General features: G+C 50.6%; 1 protein-coding gene across 1 annotated transcript in view; it reads left to right on the top strand.

Moving 5' to 3' along the window:
• Window positions 1-26192, top strand: part of OTOG (otogelin) — a 94083-nt gene that overhangs the window by 22266 nt on the left and 45625 nt on the right. Inside the window, exons 18-30 of the mRNA XM_014786825.2 lie at window positions 356-480; window positions 1349-1561; window positions 2883-3075; window positions 3950-4024; window positions 4303-4346; window positions 6088-6241; window positions 13940-14047; window positions 20190-20328; window positions 22003-22137; window positions 22437-22583; window positions 22889-23008; window positions 24917-25033; window positions 25714-25870. Of these exons, the coding sequence (XP_014642311.2) occupies window positions 356-480; window positions 1349-1561; window positions 2883-3075; window positions 3950-4024; window positions 4303-4346; window positions 6088-6241; window positions 13940-14047; window positions 20190-20328; window positions 22003-22137; window positions 22437-22583; window positions 22889-23008; window positions 24917-25033; window positions 25714-25870 (1727 nt within the window). The remainder of the gene's footprint in view (window positions 1-355; window positions 481-1348; window positions 1562-2882; window positions 3076-3949; window positions 4025-4302; window positions 4347-6087; window positions 6242-13939; window positions 14048-20189; window positions 20329-22002; window positions 22138-22436; window positions 22584-22888; window positions 23009-24916; window positions 25034-25713; window positions 25871-26192) is intronic.

Below are 26192 nucleotides of genomic sequence, written 5' to 3'. Positions count from 1 at the left end.
AGCGTGTGGCCCCAAGCCCATTTTGTGCCCCTTTGGAGCCTATTAAATGTGATGTGTGTGCATATGTGCACATCTGTAATTATATGTGTTTGAAGGTGACTGTGTAGACCTCCTTGGTTGTCTGCACGTCTGGCATATATTTGTGCTCTGTGTGTGTATGTTGAGGGTGTGTGCAAGTGGTGTATACAGGCCTATATGTGTTACATGTTTGGGTGTTACATGTACGTGTGTGCCTCTGAGGTATGTGTTCATGCTTGGGCTCTGTGTGTGTATGCATGAGCACCTGGGTGTGTGCTGTATGTTCACCTGGCTCCACACGGGCAGGTGTGTGAAGGTGGCTGTGCTATGGCTGCAGGTCCCCAGTGGGTGTGCCAGAGAGCACCCCACAGCTCTTTGGCAATTCTTGGAAAACACTGTCTGCCTGCTCCCCGCTGGTCTCTGGCTCCCCACTGGACCCCTGTGATGTACACCTGCAAGCCGGTGAGGTGGGGGGAAGGAGGACGGGGGGTGGGGTTGGTGGGACTGGTTTGAGAGAGATGGGATGGGAACTCTGGGCGTGAGGATGCTGGTCAGATTGGGTGGGAGTGATCAGAAAAGGGAGAGCTGCAGGGAGGGGACTGGAGTTCCTTTCTGGGGAGGGCTAGGCAGACGGGAGGCCTCACGTTCTACCAGTGTCACATCTTTCACACACATTTGTACTGGCTCCCCAGTCCAAGTCCTCACAGTGGCCCCACCAGGCCCTCCCGCTCTGCCCTCCCTGTTAGCTCACCTCCTGCTCCTCTGCCCCCCACCATGCTCCAGCCCCACTGGCCTCCTTGCTGTTCCTCCTGCACAGCCAGGTCTGCTCTCCTCTCCAGGCTTTCCACTTGCTGTTCCCTCTGCCTAGAATGCTGTTCCCTTGTAAAAACATGCTTCATTTCCTTACCTCTTTCAAGTTTTTGCTCAAACATCATCTATCCACTGAGGCCTTCCTAACCACCTGTTTTAAAATCACAGGTGCCCCTCCTGCCCCACCTCGCACTCCCTGTCCTCCTTCGTAGCCTTCTCTCTCTCCTTAGAGTCTTCACCTTCTCATTTACTGTATGAATTGTTTGGTGATGGTCTCCTCTGACCAGAATGTAAGCTCCGTGCGGACAGGGATTTCTGTCTCTTTGTTCACTCTTGTGTCTCCTTCCGTGAATATGGATTCGTGCTGGCACGAGGTGGAATGCATTGCATGAATGCATGTACACATGTACACACTCCATGTGCACAATCCCCTGAGCTCTGGGAAGGCAGGAAGATGCTAGGACCCGGGGCACCAGCACACCAGACCCGTGCCCCTCGCCCCTGTCCTTCCTGCCTCCAGCCTCCTATGCGGTGCAGTCCTGCAGCGTGCTCACGGGGGAGCTGTTCGCGCCCTGCGCCGCCTACCTGAGCCCGGTACCCTACTTCGAGCAGTGCCGCCGGGACGCCTGCCGCTGCGGGCAGCCCTGCCTGTGCGCCACGCTGGCCCACTACGCCCGCCTGTGCCGGCGCCACGGGCTCCCCGTGGACTTCCGCGCCCGCCTGCCCGCCTGCGGTGAGCGCCCGGCTCTGCGCCCAGGCCAGGGCTGCAGGAGGGGCCCAAGCTCCAGACCTGAGAGTCTGCCTGCCCCTCAGCTCTCCCCTGGGACTGCCCAGTCTCCTCCAGCCTCGCACCCCCAACTGCTTCTCCTCCGGTGCTCTCCACCTCTGCCAAGGGCCGCCATCCCCCGTCACCCAGGCCTGACACCTGGGACATGTGACACGACTGCTTCTCTCTTACCCTCTCCTTCAGTCCATCTCCGAGTCCTGCTACCCCCAGATTCACCGGCTTCTTGCCATCTCCATGGCCACCCCCCTAGTCAGAGCTACCTAATTGGCTTCCCTACAGCCTCTTCTCGCTGCAGCCAGAGTGAGCTTTCTGAGGATCCCCACCCCCACCCTGGGCCACACCCCTCCCCACATCTTAGTTGTCTCTGTGCCCTCAGCCCGAGCACAGGGCTCCACTCTCAGGAAGCTTTTAGCAAGTGTTTGTTAAATAAATGGTGTGTGTCCCTGGCAAGGCCATGCCCCTCTCTGAGTCGAAGTTTCTCCAGAGGTGGTTGGACAGGACCAGTGGTTCTTAACCCTGGCTGCACATTAGACTCACCATGGGGACTTTTGAAAAACATCCATATCTGGGTCACGTCCAGTATCAATGAAAACAGCATATCTGGCGGTGGGGGCCAGGCATCAGCGTCTTTGAAAGCTCCTAGGTGGCTTTGATGCGCAGCCTGAGTGAGCACAGCTGAGCTTGACAGTCTCAGGGGATCTGCTGGCTCTCACAGGGTGTGGGAGACCCCAGGGGAGTCGGGGGGGGCGTGGCCAGATGAGAAGGGGGCAGCCCTGAGTCTGGACAGAAGGCCCGAGAGGCTGCTAGATGGGGTACAGTTGATCTTCACAGCCCATGTGTGTCATAGCCGTGGAAGTGAGAGGGGCAGAAGTGTGCGTGTAATACACACCTATGCATGTGCGAGTGTCTATGTGTGAGTGATGGGGTGGGTGTAGGGCTGTCAGGGGGCAGTGACCTCCGCCCCTCCCCCAATACCACTACATAGGAGGAATGCACTGCAGAGAAAAAAACACTGATGGCAGGGGCCAGGCTGAACTTGGGAGGTGGGGCCCACCCCTGCCACTCTGCCATTCTGGTTTAGTGGGGACAGTGGGACACTAGGGTCAGACCTGGGTTCAAAGCCCAACTCTTACCTTAACCTGCTGTGTGACCTTGGGCAGGTGTTTTAACCTCTCTGGTTCTCACTTCTCCTCATCAGGATGATGACCCCACCCCACACGGTTGTGGGGACAAGGGAGACAAAGCACAGTTCCATTTCCCACTACAGCACTGTCCTGTGAGGCTACCAAGGAGTATAGCCCCTGTGTGGCCCTGTGTGGACAAACCTGCCAGGAACTGGCCAGCCCTGAGGCCTGTGGGGTTGATGGTGGCCGTGACCTCAGTGGAGAGGAGTGTGTGGAGGGCTGTGGCTGCCCACCCGACACTTATCTGGATACCCAGGCTAACCTCTGTGTCCCCAGGTGAGTGGGCGGGCTTGACCCCTGTGTCAGGTGGGGAGAAGGCTAGGGGTCTCCAGGGCCTCTGAGACTGGGGGGCCTGCCTGGGCCTCTCATGTCCGTAATTCAGCTCACGATTGCCGGGCAGACATTGGTGGGTGGGCACGCTTCCTCCTCTGGACCCCACTCCCAGGCCTCTTTCCTCAGCTCTGGCTCTTCAGGCCACTGCAGCCGGCTTTCCCACAAGACAGAACAACCCCAGAGAGCCAAGACGGTCTCTCGCCTCATCCCCTCTCTTCTGCCATAAATATTTATTGACCTCCCACTGTGTTCCAGACATTTCTAGGCCCTGGGAATTCAGCAACAAACAAGAAAGAATCCTGTCCTCACGGAGCTCACATTCTAGGTGGAGAGACAGATAATAAGCAATAAACAGACAGAGCGGTCTGGTGGCGACAAGAGCTATAAAGCCAACTAGAGCAGAGCGAGAACAGGGAGCCCTGGGGGCTGGGAGATGTAGGGCTGTTACAGTTATGTCACGTGAGGTGAGCATGGAAGGAAGGCCTTTCCGGTGAGGTGACATCTGAGCAGAGACCTGAGGGAAGTGAGGAAGAGTGCTCCAGGCAGAGGGGACGGGACGGCCCTGAGGCCAGGCTGTAGGTGTGTCCTTGTCCAGCCAGGGTGGATGGCCCTCAAATCTGGGACCCAGCCCCGACCTCTGTCCCCGGTGCCAGGCTGGCTTCCTCCCTCCCTGGAGAAGTGTCACATGTCACAATAGACGCCATTACTTCTCTCTGTGTCCTTATGCCCCTGGCTGGCTGAGGGGGGTCCCTGTCCTTGGCAGTCCCCGCCCCAGCTCCTGAGTCAGCTCACCTTTCTCTGTTCCCGGATTTTATAGGAACCAGTGCTCCTGTCACTTCCAAGGAGTGGACTATCCCCCTGGAGATAGCGACATCCCGTCCCTGGGCCACTGGTGAGCTCCCTAGGTAGCAACGTTGTTGTCCTCTCTCTAAGTGTAAGTTGTTGACTGAAGAAAGTACAGCAGAGCAGATCTTTCCATGAAGCGACAGCCACCTCTCGCTCTGTGTGGGGCCCAGGGACAGAAGTGGGGGTATTTGTCTGACCCCTGCAGCGATCTGAGTGCAGGGACTTGGGGTCTCCGGGTCCTGCAGTAACTGGGGTTCCATGTCTGGGCTCTGCAGTGACTGGCTCCGCTAACCCCGCTGCCTCTCTGTTTCTCTCTCTCTGCAGCCACTGCAGAGGTGGAGTCCTGAGCTGTGATGGCAGAGCCCCAGGTAAGGGTGGCTGGAAGAGCGGGGGTTCTTCTGGGGCCTCCCCGAGGGTAGTGGGGATATGGAGAGGACGGGGGGAGCTAGAGGACGGATCAGGACGGGAGAGCCCACCCCACACCTTGCCTCACACTGAGCCTTCTGTATTCCTTGCTTTCTTGGGGAAGGCTCCAGCTTGGAGGGTGGCATCCGGAAATCCCGCCCCAGCCTCAGCCCCACCTTCACGGCTGTCCCTCCTGCTTCTTGAGGAGAGGCCGAACTGTCTCCCGCCGGGGCAACCAGCTAGGGTGTCTGGACAGTCGGTTGGCCTCCCCCGAGTCCTGGATTTCCTTGGTCTGAGCCGTCACGTGTCTACTGACGCTGACTCTCTGCCCGGCCCAGTGCTGGACAGGGGTGTCCTGGAGATAGGGAGAACAGGCTGGGCCTTTGGGACTCTCCCAGGCAATAGAGATGAGGGTGGGGCAGCATGGTGGTGGGTCAGCCTGTGAGGGGCTTGGAGGAGGTGTAGTAGAGGGCTGGAGACTTCAGGGAGGGCCTCCTGGGGTGGAGGAGGCCAGTAAGGACGGGTATTGGCACAGAGGGGATCAGAGGATAATCATATGGCAGGTGACAAAGAGCAGGGCCTCCGGAATCACGCAGCCCTGGGTTCGAATCCTGCCCAGCACTCACTAGCTCTGCAGCCCTGGGTAACTCACTTCACCTCTCTCTCTGAGCCTTCGTTTCCTCTTGTGTATATAACTGAGATTGCTACGTTCTCCCCATGATTCGTGTATATTCCTGAAGGTGGTTTTCTCTTTGTAGCTTCTGGCTTCAGATTTCTGCCTCCTTGAGACTTGCATTCCATCTCCTGTGGCTATTCCTTTCTCTCTGCTCTGTCCCCAGCTGGCCATGGAACTCAGCTCCTTGTATTGATTTCCCTGAAAAAACCTCACTCACACAAGTGTGAGTGTGCACTGCCGACTTGACTGAAGGCTCTGAGAGAGAGAGAGAGCCAGAGAGTGAGAGAGAGAGAGAAAGGGTTTAGCTCGTAGAAATACAGTTGTCCCCTCTTATCTGCGGTTTCGTTACCCCTGGACGGCAAAACCACGGATGAGGGAAGCAAAACCGTTGATGGGGTGGACTACTGTAGGGTTTGGTATTATTGGTGGTTTCAGGCATCCACTGGGGGTCTTGGAACATACCCCCCGTGGATAGTGGGGGACTACTGTGTAGGTGATGGGAAATTGACTTCCCTGTTGTTAAGTCTTCGGGCCACCCTGCCACACTCATGGCTATACTTTCTAGGTCCTCTCTTGGTCCCTCTGGGGCACTTCCTCTCACTTTATTGTGCCTTTTGAAAGCAGAAGTGGCTTCTCTCCACTGTGTGGGAAAATGGGGGATAGTAACCCGTCACAGAGTTGTTGCAGGATTGAATAAGCAAATGCATGTGCAGTGCCAGGAACAGTACGTGGTGGACAGGACGTGTTCAGTAATAGGTGCTGGTAGTGGTGGTGGTGGTCCTGCTGTGCGACAGCACACATCCCTCCTGCCCACTGTGATGTGCATCTGGGAACCCAAGGAATGCCTCAGGAGCAGCCGGGCATGAGACAGCATCAGGGCCGCATCTCTCCCTGCATCCCCCAGATGCTGGGTCCCCAGGTGGTCCTGGCCGCCCCTGCTGCCCAGGAGCCTGCCCCCAGGCCCGGGTGTTTCAAGCATCTTGCTGAGTATCCCGGCTCTTTCCAGCACCCACCCCTTCCTCTTCCAGCTGCTGCCTGCCCAGCGGGCCAGGTCTTCGTGAACTGCAGTGACCAGCACACTGACCCCGAGCTGAGCAGAGAGAGGACATGTGAGCAGCAGCTGCTGAACCTGAGCGTGCCAGCCCGTGGCCCCTGCCTCTCAGGATGCGCCTGTCCCCAAGGGTATGTATCCATGTCGCCACAGTCTCCCACTCCTGAAGGCAGGCAGAACCAAGGACCACCAGGTGGAGTGAGGGGTAGGGAAACCTCACACAGCCTTGCAGGGAGGCACTAGCCCAGGGCTCGCCGGTGACAACGTAATGGCCAGCGAGAAATCTGAGGAACAGCAGGGGCGTGGGGAGCCAACCTGGAGAGGATTCTACATGGCTCTGCCTCGTACCAATGTGTGACCTTGGACAGGGAAGGGGCCTGGCTCAGTTTTTCATCTGTAAAATGGGAATAATAATAATAATATTACTTACCACTTCAACGGGTTGTTGTGAGGATTAAACGAGATGCTGAAGTGGAAGCACTGAGTGGGGTGTCTGGCGTAATCTAGAGGTCTAACGGGTTGAAGACCATGTTTCAGCTGTCAACGTGCAAAATTCTGACCAGGTGAAAGGCTGGTGCCCCTGTAATACTCAAAAAAGAAAGGCCCCAGCCAGCGGAAATAGTCTCCCTCCCGCGTGCCTGGCACCACCATTGAAGCTGTGAGATCTGCGTAAGCTGAGTTTGGTGGGGTGCCTCGTGGGTGCTCTGTATGCCAAGATGGCGGCAGGGGCCCAGTGCCCTGCTCTGCCACTTCTCATTCCTGATGCAGTCTTGCTTCAGGTCTGGGCTGAGAATATAGTGGGCACCTCTTCCCATGACTTGGCAGCACTGGGCTGTGACCCTCAGCCTGTGCAGAGACCAGTGGTCAGCTGGGAGTCCTGGCATAAGCCTGGCAGCCAAGAGAAGTGAGATGAGGGTCAGGCCTTCTAGAGTGGGAAGAGGAGGGCATAGATCTTTACTATTTATAAAACACATTAATATTATTATCTCCTTCAATCTCAGAGCATCCCTGGGAGAAAGGAGGGGAGGATCATTATTCCCATTTTGCAGATGAAGAAAATGAGGCCGGGGTAAGGTGGAGGGAAGCGGTCTGCCCAAGGAGCCATTAATCAAGCCCGACTCTGCTCGCTCCCAACCCTGCCCTCTGGCCAGAGCGTCTGGCTCCGTGAGGCCCAGGGTCTGGTCCCCTGCACAGAGGTCATGATGTGGGTAATGAGCCTGCCCCTTCCTAGGCAAGGGTATCCACAGGAGACTCCTGTGGGGTCTTGAGAACTTGCACAGGATCCTTGGCCCAACTGGCAGGGTACAGACACCGCCTGCTGCCACTCGGGCCCCAGAGGAGCTTGTGAGGAGTGTCTTTCATTGAAGGCCTCTTGTGGCACCATCTTTGTGTGCATAAGCCTGCCTCTCGGCCTGAGGACAGGGAGGGCCAGGGCCTCTGGAGTCGGGAACTGAGGGCCACTCACTGCCAAGCATGATGGCAAGGCCACAGAGGCAAGGTGGAACTGGGAGAGGTGGAGTCAGCTGGGAGAGCTGGGCTGGGTTGTCCCAGTGACTCTGTGTGCCCCCTCTGAGAATGTCCTCATTTATAAAATGAGGGCTGATGGCTCCCTCCCAGAGGGGCTGGGGAATGAAGGATCCAGCGAGATCCCTCTCAGGAAAGTGGTTTGGTATCTAAGTGTCTGAGTCTCTAAAGCTGTACTCCTCAAATGTTAATGTGCACACAAACCTCCACCTGAGACTCTGCGCTGCTAACAAGCTCCTGGGAGATGCTGATGCTGTTGGTCTGGGGACCACACTTTGAGGAGCAAGATTCTAAAGCACTGCCAGACATTAGGGGTTAGTTCAACTCAGAAGATCTCGAAGCTAGAGGGGGTTCCCTTTTCAGTCCCCAGGCTCCAAAGGCTCGAACGGGCTGGGTGACCTTTGACAAATTACAAGGCCACTTGGGCATCAGTTTTCTCTGTCAGGCCCTGCTGGCTGTTTGCAGGACCAGTCTGAATGGGCAGTTCCCAAATCTTCCTCCTCTGTTCCAGGCCTTTCAAAGTTCAGTCCAGGTCCTGGCACTGTGCCAAGAGCATCCACCATCCAAGAGCTGGCGGGGTGAGGGAGGTCAGGCCCCTAGCCCAGTCACCTTAGTGTTTGTCACTAGCTATGTGATGTCAGACAAGTCACTTAATTTTTCTGAGCTCATCTGTGAATTAAGGGTAGTAACACCCACTGTGCAGGGTTCCGGTGAGATTTAACTGAGACCATGGCTGCAGGGAGCCGAGCACTGTGTAGTAAGTGCTCTGTAAAGACTGTTCCTTCCCTTTCTTACTGTTGAGCCCTCATCACCTCCTGGGGTATCTGCCCTGGTGGCTTGTGTGCTGTGTCAAATGCCCTGTGAGGAGCTTACGCACGTTCCACAGGGCTTGTCAAAGGGAAATTGTTACAGTCTCAACTTGTAAAGGAGAGACAGGAGTTTCCTACCATCCTGGAACGTCCTCTTGGGAGCTGGGATAGGGATCCCAATGATGCCCAGGCACTGTCCTAACAACCCTGCCCGGGACCTCTGGGCCCCTGGGCCCCTGGGCCCCATGCCCCGCTCCATAGTGTTTCTAGGACTCTCTGGGTGCTGTGTACTGCTCCAAAGGACCCTGGGCCACTGCAGGGGTCTGGGGCATTCTGTGCCACTCCAAATTTCTTTGCATCTGGGTGCTGAGCCAAGGGCCCCGGGGCCAGTAGGCAGTGTAGCACAGTGCTTTGAGCACAGACTCTGGAGTCATGCTTGAATCCTGATTCCACCACTTCCTGGGTGACTTAGTTAATTTCCCTGAGTCTCAGTTTGCTCATCTGTAAAATGGCACAGAATAAGCTCTCTATGTGAGTAGACAGCATTGTCCTCCTTCATTTGTATCCTATGCATTTGCAAATGTCCCTTGACAGGGCCCTGGAATGCCAGAGTCCCTTAACAGGTAAGAAGAGGGTGCTCCACAGGTTGAGGGCACCTTGAGGACAGAGACCAAAGCTCCTCTCTGCATGCTTCTCTCTGTGGGGGGCACACAGCAGGTGCTCAGGGATGCAGGCAGGCCTGCAAAGGGCCAGGAGGGAGCAGTGGATGGTGGGCAGCAGGGACGACCCCTCAGGAAGGGGTGAGAGACAGGGCCTGGGGTTGAAGGTGAAAGGCAGTGAGCCAGCCCATCACTGATATCTGGTGCAATTATGGCGAAAGGAGGGACAAGAAACCAATATTTATTGTGCATCTACTAGGCGCTGGGCAGTGTGCCCAGGTCTATAATTAAATTCTCATAATGCCCTTGAGAGGAAAGTGTCATTATCCCCGTTTTACGCATGAAAAAACAAAGGTTTAGAAAGGTTATGTGGCTTCAGGGAAAACGTAGTGAATTAAGCACATGCTTTTCTTGTCTGCTTCCTCCCACAACTGCAATGAAATGTTGGTAATGGAGTTAAAAAAAGCATAAATCCCAAGGGACAAAGAGCAGGAGTGGGGGTGACAGTGGCATGAGATGGGTCAATAGTTTTTGAAGAAGAAACGAGGGTGGATGTGTAGAGACTGACCTTGCTGAGCAGAGGGTGACAGCTGATGCTTGCAGAGGAGAAGGTCAAGGAGAAACAACCTACGTTGTGTTGACAGCTTCAGGAACAGGAGGCTCCAGGCATCTCAGAAGATGAGGTGGTGGGAGGGAGACAGGAGGATGAGTTGCAAGTTTGTATAAGGAGCAGTTAATCCCCTAGATTCCCTCCCAGCTCCCTGGGGTCACTCAACTGCCCTAGCCCCATTCTGCAGGAGAAAGGTGGTAAGAGTTTCTAGGGAAACAGAATCAGAGACTTTGATCTTGGGGCACCAGGAGGGATGAGATGCAGAATGAAAACAGGGAGATGAAGTGACAGCCTACGGGACCCGCCCTCTTCCCCATGTTGGTTCCCAGGATGGTGACATTGAAGCCTTTGCCTCCCAGGCCAGAGACGAAAGAGGATTCTTCTCTTGAAAATTGGCTGGGCCAGGAGAAAAAAAACTATAGAAATTGATATTTTGGGGGTTCCCCAATAAAATTTGGGCCCTCCTTAAATATGGAATTTCCAATCAGCTTCTGGTGCCTCACTGGTTTTTTTGTTTTTCCTTTTTTAATTTTTTAATAGTGAGGCATAATTTATATACAGTAAAATGCACAGATTCTAAGTATACCGTTTGCTAAGCTTTGACAAGTTTATACCCTCTTGTAACCGATACCCCCATCAAGATATAGAATGCTTCCAGCGCCCCAAAAAAGCCTCTCTCATGCCCTGTGTCTTTTCCCAGGCTGTTTCTGCCCCACCCCCTCCCCTGTAGTTCTTCATTTCGGCATAGACATGCTCTGCCTGTTCTGGAAATTCGTGAAAATAGAGTCACACAGTATCTGCCCTTTGATGTCTGCCTTCTTTTCCTTAGCATATGTTTTTGAGGTTGACCCACATTGTGACATTTTCCAGTAGTTTGTTTCTTTTTATTGTTCAGTAATATTCCATTGTCTGTATATACAATAATTCATTTATCCATTAAGTGTTGATGGATATTTGGGTTGTTTCCTGTTTGGGACTATTTTGAATAAGGCTATTATGTTTTTCTCTTGGGTGGGTCCCAAGGTAGATTATGTTAAGAAACTGCCAAACTATTTTCCAAAGCATTTGTACAGTTTCACACTCTCACTGCATGAGAGTTCTGACTGCTCCACATCCTCACTAACACTCAGTGCTTTCATTTTTGTTATTTTAATGAGAACGTAGTCATATCTCATTACGGTTTTAATTTATATTTCCCTAATGACTAACGATGAGTACTTTTTCATTTGCTTTTTGGCATTTGCTTTTTGGCCATCTATATATCATCCTTTGAGAAGTGTCTGTTCAAGTATTTTGCCCATTTTTTTATTTGGTTGATTTTTTTTATTGAATTGTAGAAGTTCTTTATATATTCTGGATGCAAGTTTTTTGTCAAATATGTGTACAGCAAATATTTTCTCCCAGTCTGTGGTTTGCCTATTTACTTAATGTGTTTTAATATGTCTAAAAATTTCTGATGAGCAGAAGTTTTAAATTTTGATGATGTCTAGTTTATCATTTTTTTTCTTTATGACTAGCGTTTTCCAGCTCCAAGAATGCAAAGATATTCTCCTGTGGAGATATTTCCTCTAGGAGCTTTACAATTTTAGCTTTTATAATAGAGTCTGTAGTCTATCCAAAATTATTATATTTTGTATATGTTGTAAAATATACACTTTATTTTTTTTCTGATGAATATCCAGTAATTCTAGTCCCATTTTAATAAAATACTTTCCTTTCTTTATTGAATTACTTTGGCACCTTTGTAAAAAACCAATTGACTGTGTAAATGTGGATCTATTTGAGGACTGTCTATTCTGTTCCATTGATCTATATCTTTAGGCCAATATCACACTGTCTTGATTTCTGAAGCTTTACACGTCTTGAATCAGAAAGAGATAGTGCTCCAACTTTGTTCTTTTTCAAAGTTTTTTGGCACTTCTTTGCATTTTCATGTAAATTTAGGATCAGCTTGTCAATTTCTACAAAAAGGCCTCTGGAATTTTGATTGGGATTGTGTTTAATCTATAAATCAGTTTGGGGAGAACTGACATCTTCACATAATGACTCCTCCAATCTACGATATGGTGTTATTGCTCCATTGACCAGGTATCCTTTAATTTCTCTCAGTGATGTTTCATAGTCTTCACATAAAGGTTTTGCCCCTTTGTCATTGAATTTATTGATAGATATTTGATTTTTTTTTGTCCATCTCATCTATATTGTCAAATTCATTTTCTTAATATTGTACATAATATTCTCTTATTTTCCTTGTAATATCTGTACAATCTGCAGTGATGTCTCCTCTTTGTTCCTGATATTGGTAATTTGAGTGTTTTCTCCTTTTTTACTATTTGGTCTAGCCAGGCGTTTGTCAATTTTATTGATCTTTTCAAGGAACCAACTTCTGATTTTGTTGATTTTCTCTATTGTTTCTCTGTTTTCTATTTCACTGATTTCTGGTATTTATTGTTTCCTTCTTTGGATTTAATTTGCTCTTATATTTCTAGTTTGGATCTTTGATTGTATTCTTTTATTATTTTCTAATATAAGCATGTTAAGGCTATAAATTTCCCTGTAAGCACTGCTTTAGCTGCACTCTACAAATTTTGGTAGTATGTGTTTTCATTATTCTTATTGCAATATTTTCTAATTTCCTTTGATCTGTGGGTTATTTAGAAATGTTACTAAATTTTGAAATATTTGGAGATTTTCCTTATATCTGTTTGTTCCTGATTTCTAATTTAATTTCATTGCGATCAGAGAATATACTTTGTATGATTTAAAGCCTTTGAAATTTATTGAGTGTATGGTCCAGAATGTAGTTGTCTTGGTGAACTTCCTATGTATGCTTGAAAATAATGTGCATTCTGCTGTTATTAGGTAGACAGTTATTTAATTGTCAATTAGGTTGAGAGCAGTGGTAGAGTCATTCATATCTTTTACATCTTTGATGACTTTTTTGCCTATTTGTTCTATCATTAATGGAGAAGCATGTTGAAATCTCCAACTATAATTGTGGGTTTGTCTCTTTTTCCTTTTAGCTCTGTGAGCTTTTGCTTGTGTTTTTTGAAGTTTTGTTGTTTGGTGCATACCCATTTAGGATTGTTATGCTCTCTTGATAAATTGACTCTTAGTATGAAATCTCCCTCTCTATTGCTGTTACTGCTACTTGCCTTGAAGTCTGCTCTGCCTGGTGTTAACATAGCCGCTCCATTTTTCTTATGACTGGTGTTTGCCTGGTATCTTTTCCCATCCTTTTACTTTTAACTTATCTGTGCCTTTATATTTCACTTGTGTCTTTTGTAAAAAGAATATAGTTGGGTCTTGCTTTTTTAGCTGATGTTACGGCTTCCCCCTTTGAAAACTGCAGGGTTTACACATTTGCATTTAGTGTAATTGGGTTGGATTTAATATTACTATCTCGTTATTTGTTATCTGTTATCCTATTTGTTTTTTCTTCTTTTCTGCCTTCTTTTGGGTTATTTTTTAGTATTCTATTTTGTTTCTTTTATTTCATTTTAACTATATATCTTGGTATTTTTATCTTTTGTGGTTTTTCTAGAGATTATGGCATGTATCTTTCATTTACCACAGTCTACCATTAAATAATATTTTACCACTTTATTTCATTTACCCCCTTCTTGTCCTCTGTACCATTATTGTCATACATTTTACTTCTACATATTTTATAAACCCCACAATTCACTTACATTAATCTTGCTCTAAATGCTCAGTTATCTCTTAAAGAAGTTAAGAAATATATACTTTTTATATCTACCAACATATTTTCCATTTTGGGAGCTCTTCATTCCTTCATGTGGATCCAAGTGTCCATCTTCCTGAAAATCTCCCTTTAATGTTTCTTTCTGTGCAAGTCTGCTGATTTCTCTGTGGGCAGCCTGGGTAGTAGGGTCAATGCCATGTCCATGATCTGTTCGTTAGTATGCAGCTAGTGCCTCAGGGGCAGCTGGCGTCCAGACTGGTCAGTGGGGATGTGTCTGGTAGAGCTGAGCCTTGCTTCCTGAGGGGTGGCAGAGACTTCTGAGCTGGGCCAAGTCTGTCTCTGGTCTTTACAGTTACCAAGGTACCTCTGAACTCCATTGGGCAGCAGCAGGATGGTAGTTGGTACATGGTCAATCTCTTCTAGGGTAAAGGCTAGGGTATCTGTGAGGATGCAGGCCCCTCCACGGATGGCAAATATGGGAAGGGTGCTGTCCTGACCACCCCCTTGCTGTGTCCCTACAGCCTACTCAGACACGGGGATGCATGTTTCCTGCCAGAGGAGTGCCCATGCACCTGGAAGGGGAAGGAGTATTTCCCTGGGGACCAGGTCATGTCTCCCTGCCATACCTGGTAAGTGAGAGCCTCATCCAGGCTCTGCTGTTTGCTGGGGGTGAGGATGGATATGGGAGGCAGGATCATAAGCACAGTCTAGCATTCCGCCTTCCACCATGTTCATATTCATGTTCTGTGTTTGTGCGTTATGTAGGGGCTTGTCTACATATACAAGTGTATGCATAGAAAGAATTTTGGGGCGTATTTTTTGTGAGTATTTACGTGAATGTGAATTTGTTCAGACATGTATATGAATATGTGTACATGCACATTTGTAACCATGACGATGTATTTGCATATTTATATGAACATGTAAGTGTGGGCACAAATTGAAAATGCGTAGACTGCATATGTGAATGCACCTGCACATGCATGTAGATGAATAGGTGGCTATTTACAAACCTGAATATCTTAGTGAGTACATACAGTTATGAATTTGTGTATGTACACAGGTGTGTTCATATATATTTGTGTGCATATGCATTCGTTGAGTATGTGGGGACATGTATGTGCAAAGTGTGTGAATGTGTGCATGCATTGGGTATCCATATTTGTATTTACATGTGAGTGAGCATGTACAATCATATGCTGCATAATGATGTTTCGGTCAACAACGGACTGCATATACAATGGTGGTCCCATAAGATTAGTACCACAGATTCTAGGTCTGCAGTAGGCTATACCATCTAGGTTTGTGAAAGTACACTTTATGATGTTCGCACAATGACGAAATCACCCGATGACGCATTTCTTAAAACATATCCCAGTCACTAAGCTATGCATGACAGTATGTATAAATGTGCGTTTGTGTTTTCCTATGAATATAGACATGCCTATATATGAAAGTAAGTGAGTGTGTATGTGACTATATTTGCACACTGTATGTATATTAATGTAAATATACATGTGAGACTGTGTGCACCTGGATTGGATTCTATGGAAACAGACTTGGGGCCAGTTCTGTAGGGCCTAGAAGTGGATCGAGACTCAGCCTGCTAAACAGGCTTCCACTGCTGCTGGGCCCAACTCACATTAACTCGCCTTCCAAAGGCTTGGTTTCTAGAGGTGTCTGTGGTGATTCTTTTTTAAGCAACTTATTTTCCCACTCTCCACCTGCCCTCTGGGACAGCTGAGAGTCTTCCCCACCTAGTAAATCACCTAAATCTTGAGATTCCCCCGATGACCCTCCAAAGGCCTTACAACTACCCCAACAACCAATGAGGCATCTCAACCGTGTGTCCCAGGCTGGGCAGCTCCCCTGCCGCCTCCTTTGCCAGATTCCCTCAGAGGTTCCTGGCACAGGGAGCATCTGTGAAGGGCACATGAGCCTCCCTGACCTTCCCCCTGGGCCCTTGCTCCCCTGCAGAGGGCCCAGCCTGGGCTTTCCAGGGCGCTGGGAGTCCTAGTGCCCCTGCAGCCCTGGACATGTCTGCAGGACCCAGGGGACATCTCAGGGCAACTCTCTGAATAGTGACCAGAGCACATCAGCTAGAATAGTGGGGCTAAGATGAGGAGGAAAAGGAGACAGGAACAGGACCCCTCAGAGAGGTCTTCCCAGCTCATTCCAGTGGAGTCCCCCACCCACTGGAACCCACTTCCTATCTTGGGCCCACATCATATTCCAGTGGCTGTCCAGAGGGGTCAGGCTGAGCACAAGATCCTGTGTAAAGTAGCTTGGGATACTGGCTCCTGGTCTGGTGTTTTGGAGATGAGCGTGTTCTGTACGAGCCCTTCCCAGCGCTCATCTCTCCGGAACTCTTACATCGTTATAGGCAGAGGAAGGTCTCCTAAACTTAGGGATTCCTCGCACCTTAGTGAGTGTGTGCACCTGTGAGTGTGCACAGGCACCTGTGCTCCAGCTGGCTGGATTGAGGAGTCCCAGGTGTGGCGAGGGGATGAGCAGGTCCTCCGTTGTCCCGCTACTGTCATAGCCACACTGCGCTCTGAGAAGATGCTTGGGTCCTTCCCCTTAGCTCTGGGTGAAATTTCCTCATCTCAGGGACATTCGGTTCTTTGTGGAGATGGTGGTGTGGAGTGTGGGAGGCAGCCTTATTTGGCCTCAGGGTCAGGGGCAATGGGAGATGGAGAGAATTCTGGGGGAGGGGTGAGTAATGATAAACCGGTGTCTTGATGTTGGGGAGCAAACTTGGTCACTGTTCCAACGTCGAGACCAGTCAGGGGTGGCCTGATGTGGGCTGGAAGCCCCTGGCACTGGGGCCCAGGGGCCCAGCAGAGAAGCTGGGGAAGGTTCCATCTTGGAGACCCATCCAATTAGCTAGAGGATGGTCCCCAGTCCCTGTCCCATGCTGGGGTTGGAACTGTCCTGTTTCTCTGGCCGAGAGGTTGGCCATGGCGCTTCTTTCCATGTCAGCAGCAGAGTCACAGTCAAGCCCATCCACTCCAAGGCTGGTTTCCCCAGATACATCAGAGTGTATTTATAAGGTCAGAGCTCTGCCTGTCTGACCCCAGAAGTCCCAGGCCGCAGAGCTCTGTGCAGGCTGTGTTCTCCAGTGTTTGTGGGATTTTGTGAGTGTAGTGGGCCAGAGCTGACCATGGGTCTCAAGTGCACGTGGTGAGAGATTGGGACCCGCCAGCCTGGATTCGCCCAGGGGGCTTAGGCTCGAGGATTGACTCACTTTGTCATGTCAGGGGTTGCCAGCCGCTGCACCAGCACTCCTAGCCTCAGGCAGGAGGACGGCTGTGCTATGCTGAATCCTCTTCTGTGAGCACACTATGCTCAGAAATGGTGGGGGGTGTTGGGTGGCGGGGGGGAACCAGGAGTCAGGACCAAAAGGCTGGGGTTATTTTGGGATTTAGAACCTTGACGTAAAGAGGCTCTGTCTTCATAGGAGAGGCCAACTGGCCGTAGAGTGGGTCTTTTCTCCCTTAAGGGACTGAGAGATATGTGGGCAAGGTTTTACTTTTTAACTCAGTTTTTAACTTCCTAATACAAGCCTTCTCAACATTCCCTCTTGAAGGACATGTCACTGTGTCTCAGATTCTGACTGCTCTCCACTGGGGAGGTGGGTGCTGGAGGGGTGTCTGGGCTGATGGGGCTTGAGTGCTGGATGGGATCTGTTTACCAGGATGGGGCCTTGCTGCCATCTCTTCCCAGCTCTGTGTTCAGTGTTGTCATGTTGGTAGCATGAAGTTGGCTGTGGTAGGAGCATCTACAGCACTGCATACACAGCTGGGTTGTCATAAGCCACGTAGGTGGGCGTGTGACTGGATGTGTACGCAGGCTTAGAGAGATGAGGAGTCGGTGAATGTGTGTATATCGTGTGTGATTGGAGAGAGCCTGCCCCTCGTTGTTGCTGTCATACGTGGAGCCCCAGGTCATTCCCTTTACTCCTGAAGATTTCAGCTCGAACTCACTGTCCACTCTGTCCAACCCTGCTCCTGCCCGAATTCTTGGAGACTTCAGTATCCGTTTAGAGATGCTTCCATTATTCCAACATCGTAATTTCTTCATCTTCTCTCTTCCAGTGATCTTATCTCCACGCTAGTGGTGTGAGTGGTCGTCCCCTAGATTGTCTCATTCCCAGTATCTCAACCAGCCCATATCCCAATTTCATGCATCTCCCCTCACCTTCTGTCTTTCTCCACTCCCTCTAGTGCCCTGACACCCTCAATCCTTCACCCCCAGCCAGCTTTCTAATCCATGGACTCTACCAACTCTCCACTGCCTCTCACCCCCTTGACATCTTCCCTTTCCTTTGTGCTAGGCCCACAGTCCAGCACTGTGATCACTTCCTTGAATACACCCTGAGTTCTCTTGCCCCTCTCCTGCTTGGCCCTATTTGTTTGGCAAAGTCATCCCCTCATGACATCCACCTTTTGCACCTGCCTCCAGGCAGCTGAGTGTGGCTGGAGGAGCACATAACCAGGCAGCCTGGTCTCACTTTAAATTCATGACTCTGCACCTCACAAAGGGCCTTCAGGCTGACCAGCCCTCACGCTGTATTTCCCTGGTCTGGTTCTCTCTTTCATCCCCCTACGTGACTGGGTCACACTTTCTCCTCCCTTTTCAAAGCCCCCATACCAACTCCCATCTCCTCACTCTCAGCTGATGATCTTGCTTCCTGTTGCACTGAGAAAATTGAAGCCATCAGAAGAGAATTTTGCAGACTCTGTACCCCTTGTTCTGCCTTTCACCTATACCGGAGATGAACTGAGTGTCTGTGCTCCAATCTAAAGCTGGTTCCTTCATCTGTGCTCTAGATCCCACCCCTCTCACCCATTCAGGGGCACCACTAAGCAGTCCTCCTCTTTCTCTCCCATGTCATCAGTTTTTCATTCTTCACTAGATCATCCCCATCAGCATAAAAAGTAATTTGAAAAATTTCCAACTCCCAGCAATGGCTCCATTTCTGTGCTCCCCTTTTATTGTAGAACTTCTCAAAAAAGTCGTCTATACCTGCTGTTTCTAATTCTTCTTCTCCCATTCTCCCTAAGCCCACTCTAGTCAGGCTCTTTTCCAACCATTCTTCCAAAACTGTTCCTATCAAGATCGCCTATGATGTCCATGTTGCTGTATCCAACGTCCATTTCTTGGTCCCCATCTTCCTACACCTGTTGACAGCATTTGGCCCTGCTGATCCCTTGTTATCATCCCCTCTCCCTTCATACATTTCTTCACGTAGCTCTGGGACTCCTCACTCTCTTGGTCTTCCTCCTTCCTCTCTTGCTGCTCCATCTCAACTTCCTTTGCTGGTTCTTCTTCTCCTCCAAATTCTTAATGTTGGAGTGCCCCAAGGGACCTCTGCTCTTCTGTATTTATACCCAGTCCCTTGGTGAACTCACCCAGTGTCTGATAAGGCCCATCCATATGAAGATGAATCCCAAACTTCTACCTGTGGTCCACGTCTCACTCCTGAACTCCAGACCCACACATCCAACTGCCCACTTGATGTCACCACATGTATGTCTAATGGATATCTCAAGTTCAACATGTCCAAGGCTGAACACCTGATCTTTCTCCTCATACCTGCTTCTCACTCAGCCTTGCCCATCTGGGTTGATTCTTCCAGTTGTTCAGGCCAAAAAGCTGGAGTCATCCTTGAGTCCTCTCTCTTACTACCTACATCCATGCTGTCTGCAAATCCTTTTGGTTCTGCCTCCAAAGTAGATCCAGAACCTGATACTTCTCATTCCTTCCACTGCTGTTAGCCTGTTCTGAGCCACCATCATCTCTCCCCTGATTTGTGGAATAGTCTTCCGACTGGTCTTCCTGCTTCCATCCTCGGCCTCCATCAGCTTAGACTCAGCATGGCAGCCAGAGTGGAACATAAATCAGATCATGTCATCCCCATCATCAAGTCCTCCAAACACTCCTTCTCTCAGCAAAGCTACTGTCCTTGTAATGGCCTTCTTGGACCTGTGGGATCTGCCCCGCTGTTACGTCTGTGAATTCCTCCTCCGCTCCTCCTACACTCTCCATTCTAGCCATGTTGTCTTCCTGAGTGTTCCCCAGGGCCTTTGCAAAGGCTGTACCCTCTGCCCGGAATGCTCTTCTTCTAGATGTCCATATTTTAATGATGTTAATTTTTTCACCTCTGTTAAGTCTCTGCTCACATCTCTCTGACCACCCTATTTAAAATTGCAACCCACCCCACACACATTCCCAATCCTCTTTATCCTCCTCCTTTCCCCCCATAGCACTCATCACCTTCTAACACACTATGTTACTTATTCATTCTTACTTATTATTTTTTATTGTTTAGCATGCATCTTCTCCCTCTAGAATATAAGTTTCACAAAGGCGTGGGTTTTTGCTGTTTTGTTCACTGATGTGTCTCAAACTCCTGGAATAATGCCTGGGATATGGTAGGTGCTTAATATTTGTTGAATGAATGAATGACTGAATAAATGGTTGGAGTGGTAAAGAGCATGTGGACTTTGGAGTCACATAGATCTGCGTTCAGTCTCAGCTCTATTATTTATCGGCCGTGTGATCCTTAACCTCTCCGAGCCCGTATCTCCCACACAGAATGGGGACCCACAATCCTGCTCTCCAGCTTCTGTTGGAGGTTGATAATGTTTGCTGATCTCTGGCTCAGGGGCACACAGTGGGCGCCCGATAGGCAATGGCTCTGTGGTGGACAGTCAAGGTGGGGTGGAGGGTGTGCCTTGCGAGCTGGTCTGGGCGCGTGTGTTTCAGCGTGTGCCAGCGCGGCTCCTTCCAGTGCGCTCTCCACCCCTGCGCAGCCACCTGCACTGCCTACGGCGACCGGCATTACCGCACCTTTGACGGGCTCCCGTTTGACTTTGTGGGGGCATGCAAAGTACACCTGGTCAAGGTGAGCTCCTGGAGGTGTCTGCCCGGTGGGCACCGTGGGGACCCAGAGCAGCTGAGGCTGAGGACCTGGCAGGCGTGTTGATGCTCTGGACTCCAGTCTGATGCCTAATTGGGTGGGTGGAGAGATCTAAACCCTGGGTGTGGCTCTCTGGAGATGGAAAGAAGTGCTGAGGAGCAAGATCAGGGCTGGACAGAGCCCACCAGTCATTAAATACCCTACTGCCTGTCCACTCACCATTATAACCCTGCCCCATCTGGTCCAGTGGTTTTCTGTCTGTAACAGTAAGAGCAAATGCTTTTGCAGCCTTCATTATATGCCTGGTGGTCTACTGAGCCATTTTTGTGCATTACTTCACTGAGTTCTCACAACAACCTGAAAGGTAGAGTTTACTGACCACATGTTATACATGTGACAACTCAGGTTTAGGGAAGCCAGTCAGTGGCAGAACTGGGGTCAGGTTTGAACCAAGAAATCTGACTGGAAAGTTGATGTGCTTAAGGAGTTACGTGTTGAAGCTGTCAGCTCACCCAGAGGAGAAGGAATGGTGATGTTGGGGTGGCACAGTAGAGGCAGGATCCCTTCCAGAAGGAGCAAAGGGTACCAACAGGTCAGGTGGGAGAGTGCCAGAGACACACCCAGGGGACCTTGGTTTTGCTAAGGGCCTGTCCATCTCATTATATAATACTAAGAGTAACAGTAATAATAATAATAATAATAATGAAAAACCTTTTATGGCGTGGGTCCTATCTATGGGACAGTCACTGTACTGGGTCTTTCACATAATGTCAGTAACTCCACAAGACAAAGATTATTGACCCCATTTTATTTTATCTTTTGAATTTCAAAGGTAATGCATGCTCTTCTCTAACATTTAAAACAATATAGAAGCCTATATTAAAAACAAACTTTCCTCTTCACATCTCTTCTGTTCCCAGTCCCTGCTGAATAGCCACTACTCATAACAGTCAGGTGTGAATTCCGCAAGATCATTTTCCATGAGACAGACAGACAGACAGACACATACACATATATACCTTATTTAATTTATATGAATAGGATTCTGCAGTTTGCTTTTTTACTTAATAGTTTGCATTTTACTTAGTAGTATACTTTGGACATTATCTCATATAGTCCGTCCACACTTTTTCTTTCTTCTTTTTGTAGAATTCTGTAGAAAGTATGTGCTCTAGTTTGTTTTATTGTCTGCCATGGATGGACATTTAGGTTGCTGCCTATATTTAAATGCTCAATGAATTCTTGTGTGGATGTGTCTCTAGACTCTAGAAGTGGAATTGCTGAGAAAGTTACATACATTTAGAATGTGTTCAATGACTACGGATTACCCTCCAGAAAGGCTTATACTACCATCATCGGTGTGTGTAAGGCAGTACCCCCTGCCCCACACCCCCGCCAACACCAGTCATCCCTATTATATATTCATTCAATCATTCATAGGATCTTTTTGGAATGTCACTGCATGCTAAACACTGCACCAGGCACCCCAAAATGAAACTGAACTTCGGAGAACTAAACTAAGTTGCCCAAAGTCACACAGCTAATAAGAAGCAGAAGTGGATTGAAAACCACTTCAGAGTCCATGTCCCTCTACCTCTGTGTCTCTCAGCAGAATCTCTTCTCTCCCTGGTTTCTTGAACTAGCTTATTTTCTCCTCAGAGCACATCAGCCTTCAGCTTCTCTGTGATTGTAGAAAATGTGAACTGCTACAGCTCGGGCATCATCTGCAGGAAGCTTATTTCCATCACTGTTGGGAATTCACTCATTATCTTTGATGACGACTCAGGAAATCCCGTAAGGCCTGGTGCCGGGGGAGGTTGTGTAGACAGTTTGCAGGTTCACAGGGTCTGGGGCAGAAGAGGGCTATGGACTGGTTTCCTTGCCACAGCACTTTCTCTTGAAGTGCCATTGCTTGAGCAGCCCAGATTGAATGGCTTGGCCAGGGTCAGGAACACAGAGGCCAATGTCAGGGCGTGAGGGAGACAGAGGAGCTGGCGAGGTCCCAGGGAGGGCAGTGACTAGTAGCCAGACCCAGCTGACCCGGGTGTTGGGGGGCACTCGGGTCTCAGGAATGAGCATCTCTGTTCCCCTAGAGTCCCGAGAGCTTTCTGGACGAGAAGCAGGAGGTCCACACGTGGCGAGCAGGGCTTTTCACACTGGTGCATTTCCCCCGGGAGCACGTCACCCTCTTATGGGACCAGAGGACCACGGTGCACATCCAGGCTGGGCCACAGTGGCAGGTAGTCACGTGACGAGTGACTTTTCAGGGCCCTCTGCTCCTGCCTGGGGCTGAGCCAAGGCACTGGGTGTCCTTGGGCGAGCTGTACCCTCACCAGGGAGCCAGGAGCATCATGCCTGCTGTCCCATCCTCCCCCAAATGCCCTGTGCCCCTTCTCCTCTGACCCTTCTCCTATCTCTCGTCACACTGTGGCTCTGGTAGTCACTTCTGGGTCCATGACAGACTCCCGGGCTCGTGGTGACCCCTCTGCCCGTGGGTCACCCCTGGTGTGCCTGTAACTGACCGTGGTGTCCTCTCTTCTTTCAGGGCCAGCTGGCGGGACTCTGTGGGAACTTTGACTTAAAAACCGTCAATGAGATGAGGACCCCAGAGAACCTCGAGTTAACTAACCCGCAGGAGTTTGGCAGCAGTTGGGCTGCAGTCGAGGTAAAGCCTCCCCAAGCCGGCTCATGTCCCTCACCCAGCTGGGCCCTGGCCAGCACTGGGAGAACCTGGCGCCGGGTCAGGGAAGAGGGACATTGGTGGGAAGCTGCCCCTGCAGCTACTCTCTCGCCTCTGACCCGGCACACCCCAGCCCTAGACTCTGTCCTGTGGCCTGAGGACACGCGTGGTCCGGTCTCACAAATCAGGCTGCACACCTGCCCTGGACCAAGCCCTGGTGGAAGGATGAGGGTTGGGAAGGAGACAAAGTCTCTGTCCTAGGAGAGATGAGCACCCAGTAGGGAAGGTCAGGCTTGTGAGCATGACCATCTTACCCATCTCTGTGCCCTCGGTGCCCGGCACTAAGTCTAGTGCAGAGGAAAAACCAAGAGAGACTGATGTGGGTTGAGGCAGTCAGAGAAGGCTTCCTGAAGGAGGAGGGACTAGTGTGGTACTTAAAGGATAGGCCACATTTGGAAGGATGACTGTATCAGAGGGAAGGCCTCTGAGAGGGAGGACAGCGTTAGCAGAGGCAGAAATGAGAGGGGGATGTCCTTGAGGTTTGGGAGATGTCTGACTGAGGCTGCCAAGCTGTGAGCAATGGGGGGGAAACAGCACTGAACTGAGAGCAGGAGGCTTGGGTTCTTGTCTTGGATCATCCAGTGACTTGCTGGGTGACCTTGAGTAAGTCCCATCTTCTCTGTGGTCCTCTGTGAAGTGAAGGGGCTGTGTCAGGAGAAGGATGGCTATTAGATTTCACCTCATGTGACAACTCTGATTGGTCAGAAGAGGCTGCCTGGGAAGCCGTGTTGAGAAATATCTAAGACTTGTGTCACGCTTAGCTGGAAGGAGAACTGTGATTGATTATTTCTGTCTGCCATGAGTGCAGCAGTGGAGAGTGGTGATACGAGTGTTACATATTTCCCTTTCCTGGACTGAGTGATCTTAGATCCCTGATTCTCTGTTGGGGAGCAGACGGAGGTGGACCTATGTAGACTTGGGTTGGGGGCGCAGTTAGTCATGGCCTGGAGCTCAGTGTAATCCTGAGGTGAGTGGGACAAGGCTGTTCTTGCAGCCTCAGAAAGGTGTGCTCTAAGCCATCCCCATTTTAGAGAAGCTGAGTGGGTGGCTGACATCTATTGCTCGCCTCCTCTCACTCCTCACTGCTATTTCTCTCTCAGTAATCCCCATGGGCATACCCTGGGGGCTCCAGTGAAAATGCAGGCCTATAGGAGGAGGTTGGTGGACCTCGGGGAAATCTGTGCTAGTTATCTATGGCTGTGTAACAATATTACTACAGACTTAGCAGCATTCAACTACATGCATGTATTATCTCACAGTTTCTGTGTGTCAGGAGTCAGGGCACGGCTTGGCTTGGTTCTCTCTTAGGGTATCACAGGCTGCAGTCAAGCTGTCAGCCAGGGCTGGGCTCTCATCTGGAGGTTCGACTGGGAAAGGATCTGCCACCCCACCCGCTCGCATGGTTGTTGGCAGCATTCAGTTCTTTGCAACTGTAGAGCTGAGAGCCTCAATTTTGTTTTCTAGTTGTTGGCCAGAGACCACCCTCAGCTCCTAGAGACCACCCACCATTCCTGCCATGTGAGGTTCCCCAACATGGCTGCTTGCCTCCTCACAGCCAGCAAGGGAGAGACTCCAGCGGGATGGGCTCAACAGTGTTATGTAACACAGTCATGTAGTAACATACACATAACCATGTCTGTCTCATCACCTTTGCCATCTTCTGTTGGTTTGAAACAAGTCCTAGGTCCCTCCCACACTCAGGGGAGGGGATTCTACAAGGGCCTGAACAGCAGGAGGTGGAGATCAAGGGGGCCACTCTAAGAGTCTGTTCGCCACATCAGGGAACAGGCATCTGGGGGGTAGGGAGGTCACAGCCCTGACTCTGCCCCTCAGTGCCCAGACACCCTCGACCCCCGGGACACGTGTGTCCTGAATCCTCTCCGAGAACCGTTTGCCAAAAAGGAGTGCAGTGTCCTGCTCAGCGAGGTGTTCGAGACCTGCCACCCTGTGGTGAGTGGACCCCGCCCTGGTGCTCCTGTGCCTCCTTCCCACTCCCTGGACCCCTTCTGCCCTCAGACCCCCCACGCCTTTGGAGAGATATCTGAGGTCTAGAGGGGAGACCCACCTCTGCTATTGCCCTGCCTCCCGCCTACTCAGTTGAGTCTGCCCTGTCCCAGATGACCAGGGACAGACAGCCAGACAAGCAGAGCTTCTGTGCCCTTTGCAAGCCTGTCTCACTCTGGCTCTTCCTCTCAATCAGGAAGTTCTTCTGAATAGTGAGCCCAAACCCCTCATGCTGCGGCATCGGCCCACTGCCTGTTCTGCCCTCAGTGGAGACAGGGGAGGGTGGGCATTCAGGGCCTGCTGTCAGACTTGGCTGTCGCTGGCCCTGGCTGGCAGTTCATACGCCGTGTCTGTTTCTCAGCCCCACCCTCAGCCACTGGATCCAATAGCCCAGGCCCAAGGAAGGAGAGAGCTTAGGTCTCCAGGTGGGGTCTGCCTGGGCCATGGAGTCATTGCTTTCCTCTGAGCTGGCCGCCCTTCTGTCCTCACCCCACATGGTAGCTCGCCCCGTCCTGTGGTCCCTTCGTGTTTATGTCGCTCCCTGAGGCTGAGTGGCATCAGCCAAGAAGCTACCGGGCTGACATCCAGGATCTGTCCTCTGACCTCCAACTTCTGACCTCCTCCAGGTTGATGTCACTTGGTTTTACTCGAACTGCCTGACGGACACATGTGGGTGCAGCCGGGGTGGCGACTGTGAGTGCTTCTGTGCCAGCGTGTCCGCCTATGCCCACCAGTGCTGCCAGCACGGGGTGGCCATCGACTGGCGGACCCCGCGCCTCTGCCGTGAGTGTCCAGACCAGTCACCCAAGGGGGTAGCGGAGCCCCCTCTGTGGGCAGGCCTGTGGGTGCCATCACTCTGGCTAGCACTTACTGAGTCCTTGCTGTGTACCAGGCGCCAACTGCTTTGTGTGTATCATTCATTGAATTCTTACAACTACTCATTCCTGTTGTACAGTTGGAGAAACAGGTGAGAGAGAGAGAGACTAAGTAACATACTCACGGTCACACAGATCAGTGATGGAGTCAGAGTTCCTCTCCAGATACCTGGCTGCAAACCTGTGCTCTTAACCACTTTGCTGGAGGAGTTGGGAGCCCTGGGTTCCAG

This window comes from Ceratotherium simum, chromosome 7 (assembly GCF_057802395.1).
Source record: "Ceratotherium simum simum isolate JZ-2026a chromosome 7, ASM5780239v1, whole genome shotgun sequence".
NCBI lineage: Eukaryota > Metazoa > Chordata > Mammalia > Perissodactyla > Rhinocerotidae > Ceratotherium > Ceratotherium simum.
This window is presented reverse-complemented; position numbering and strand designations above follow the sequence as displayed.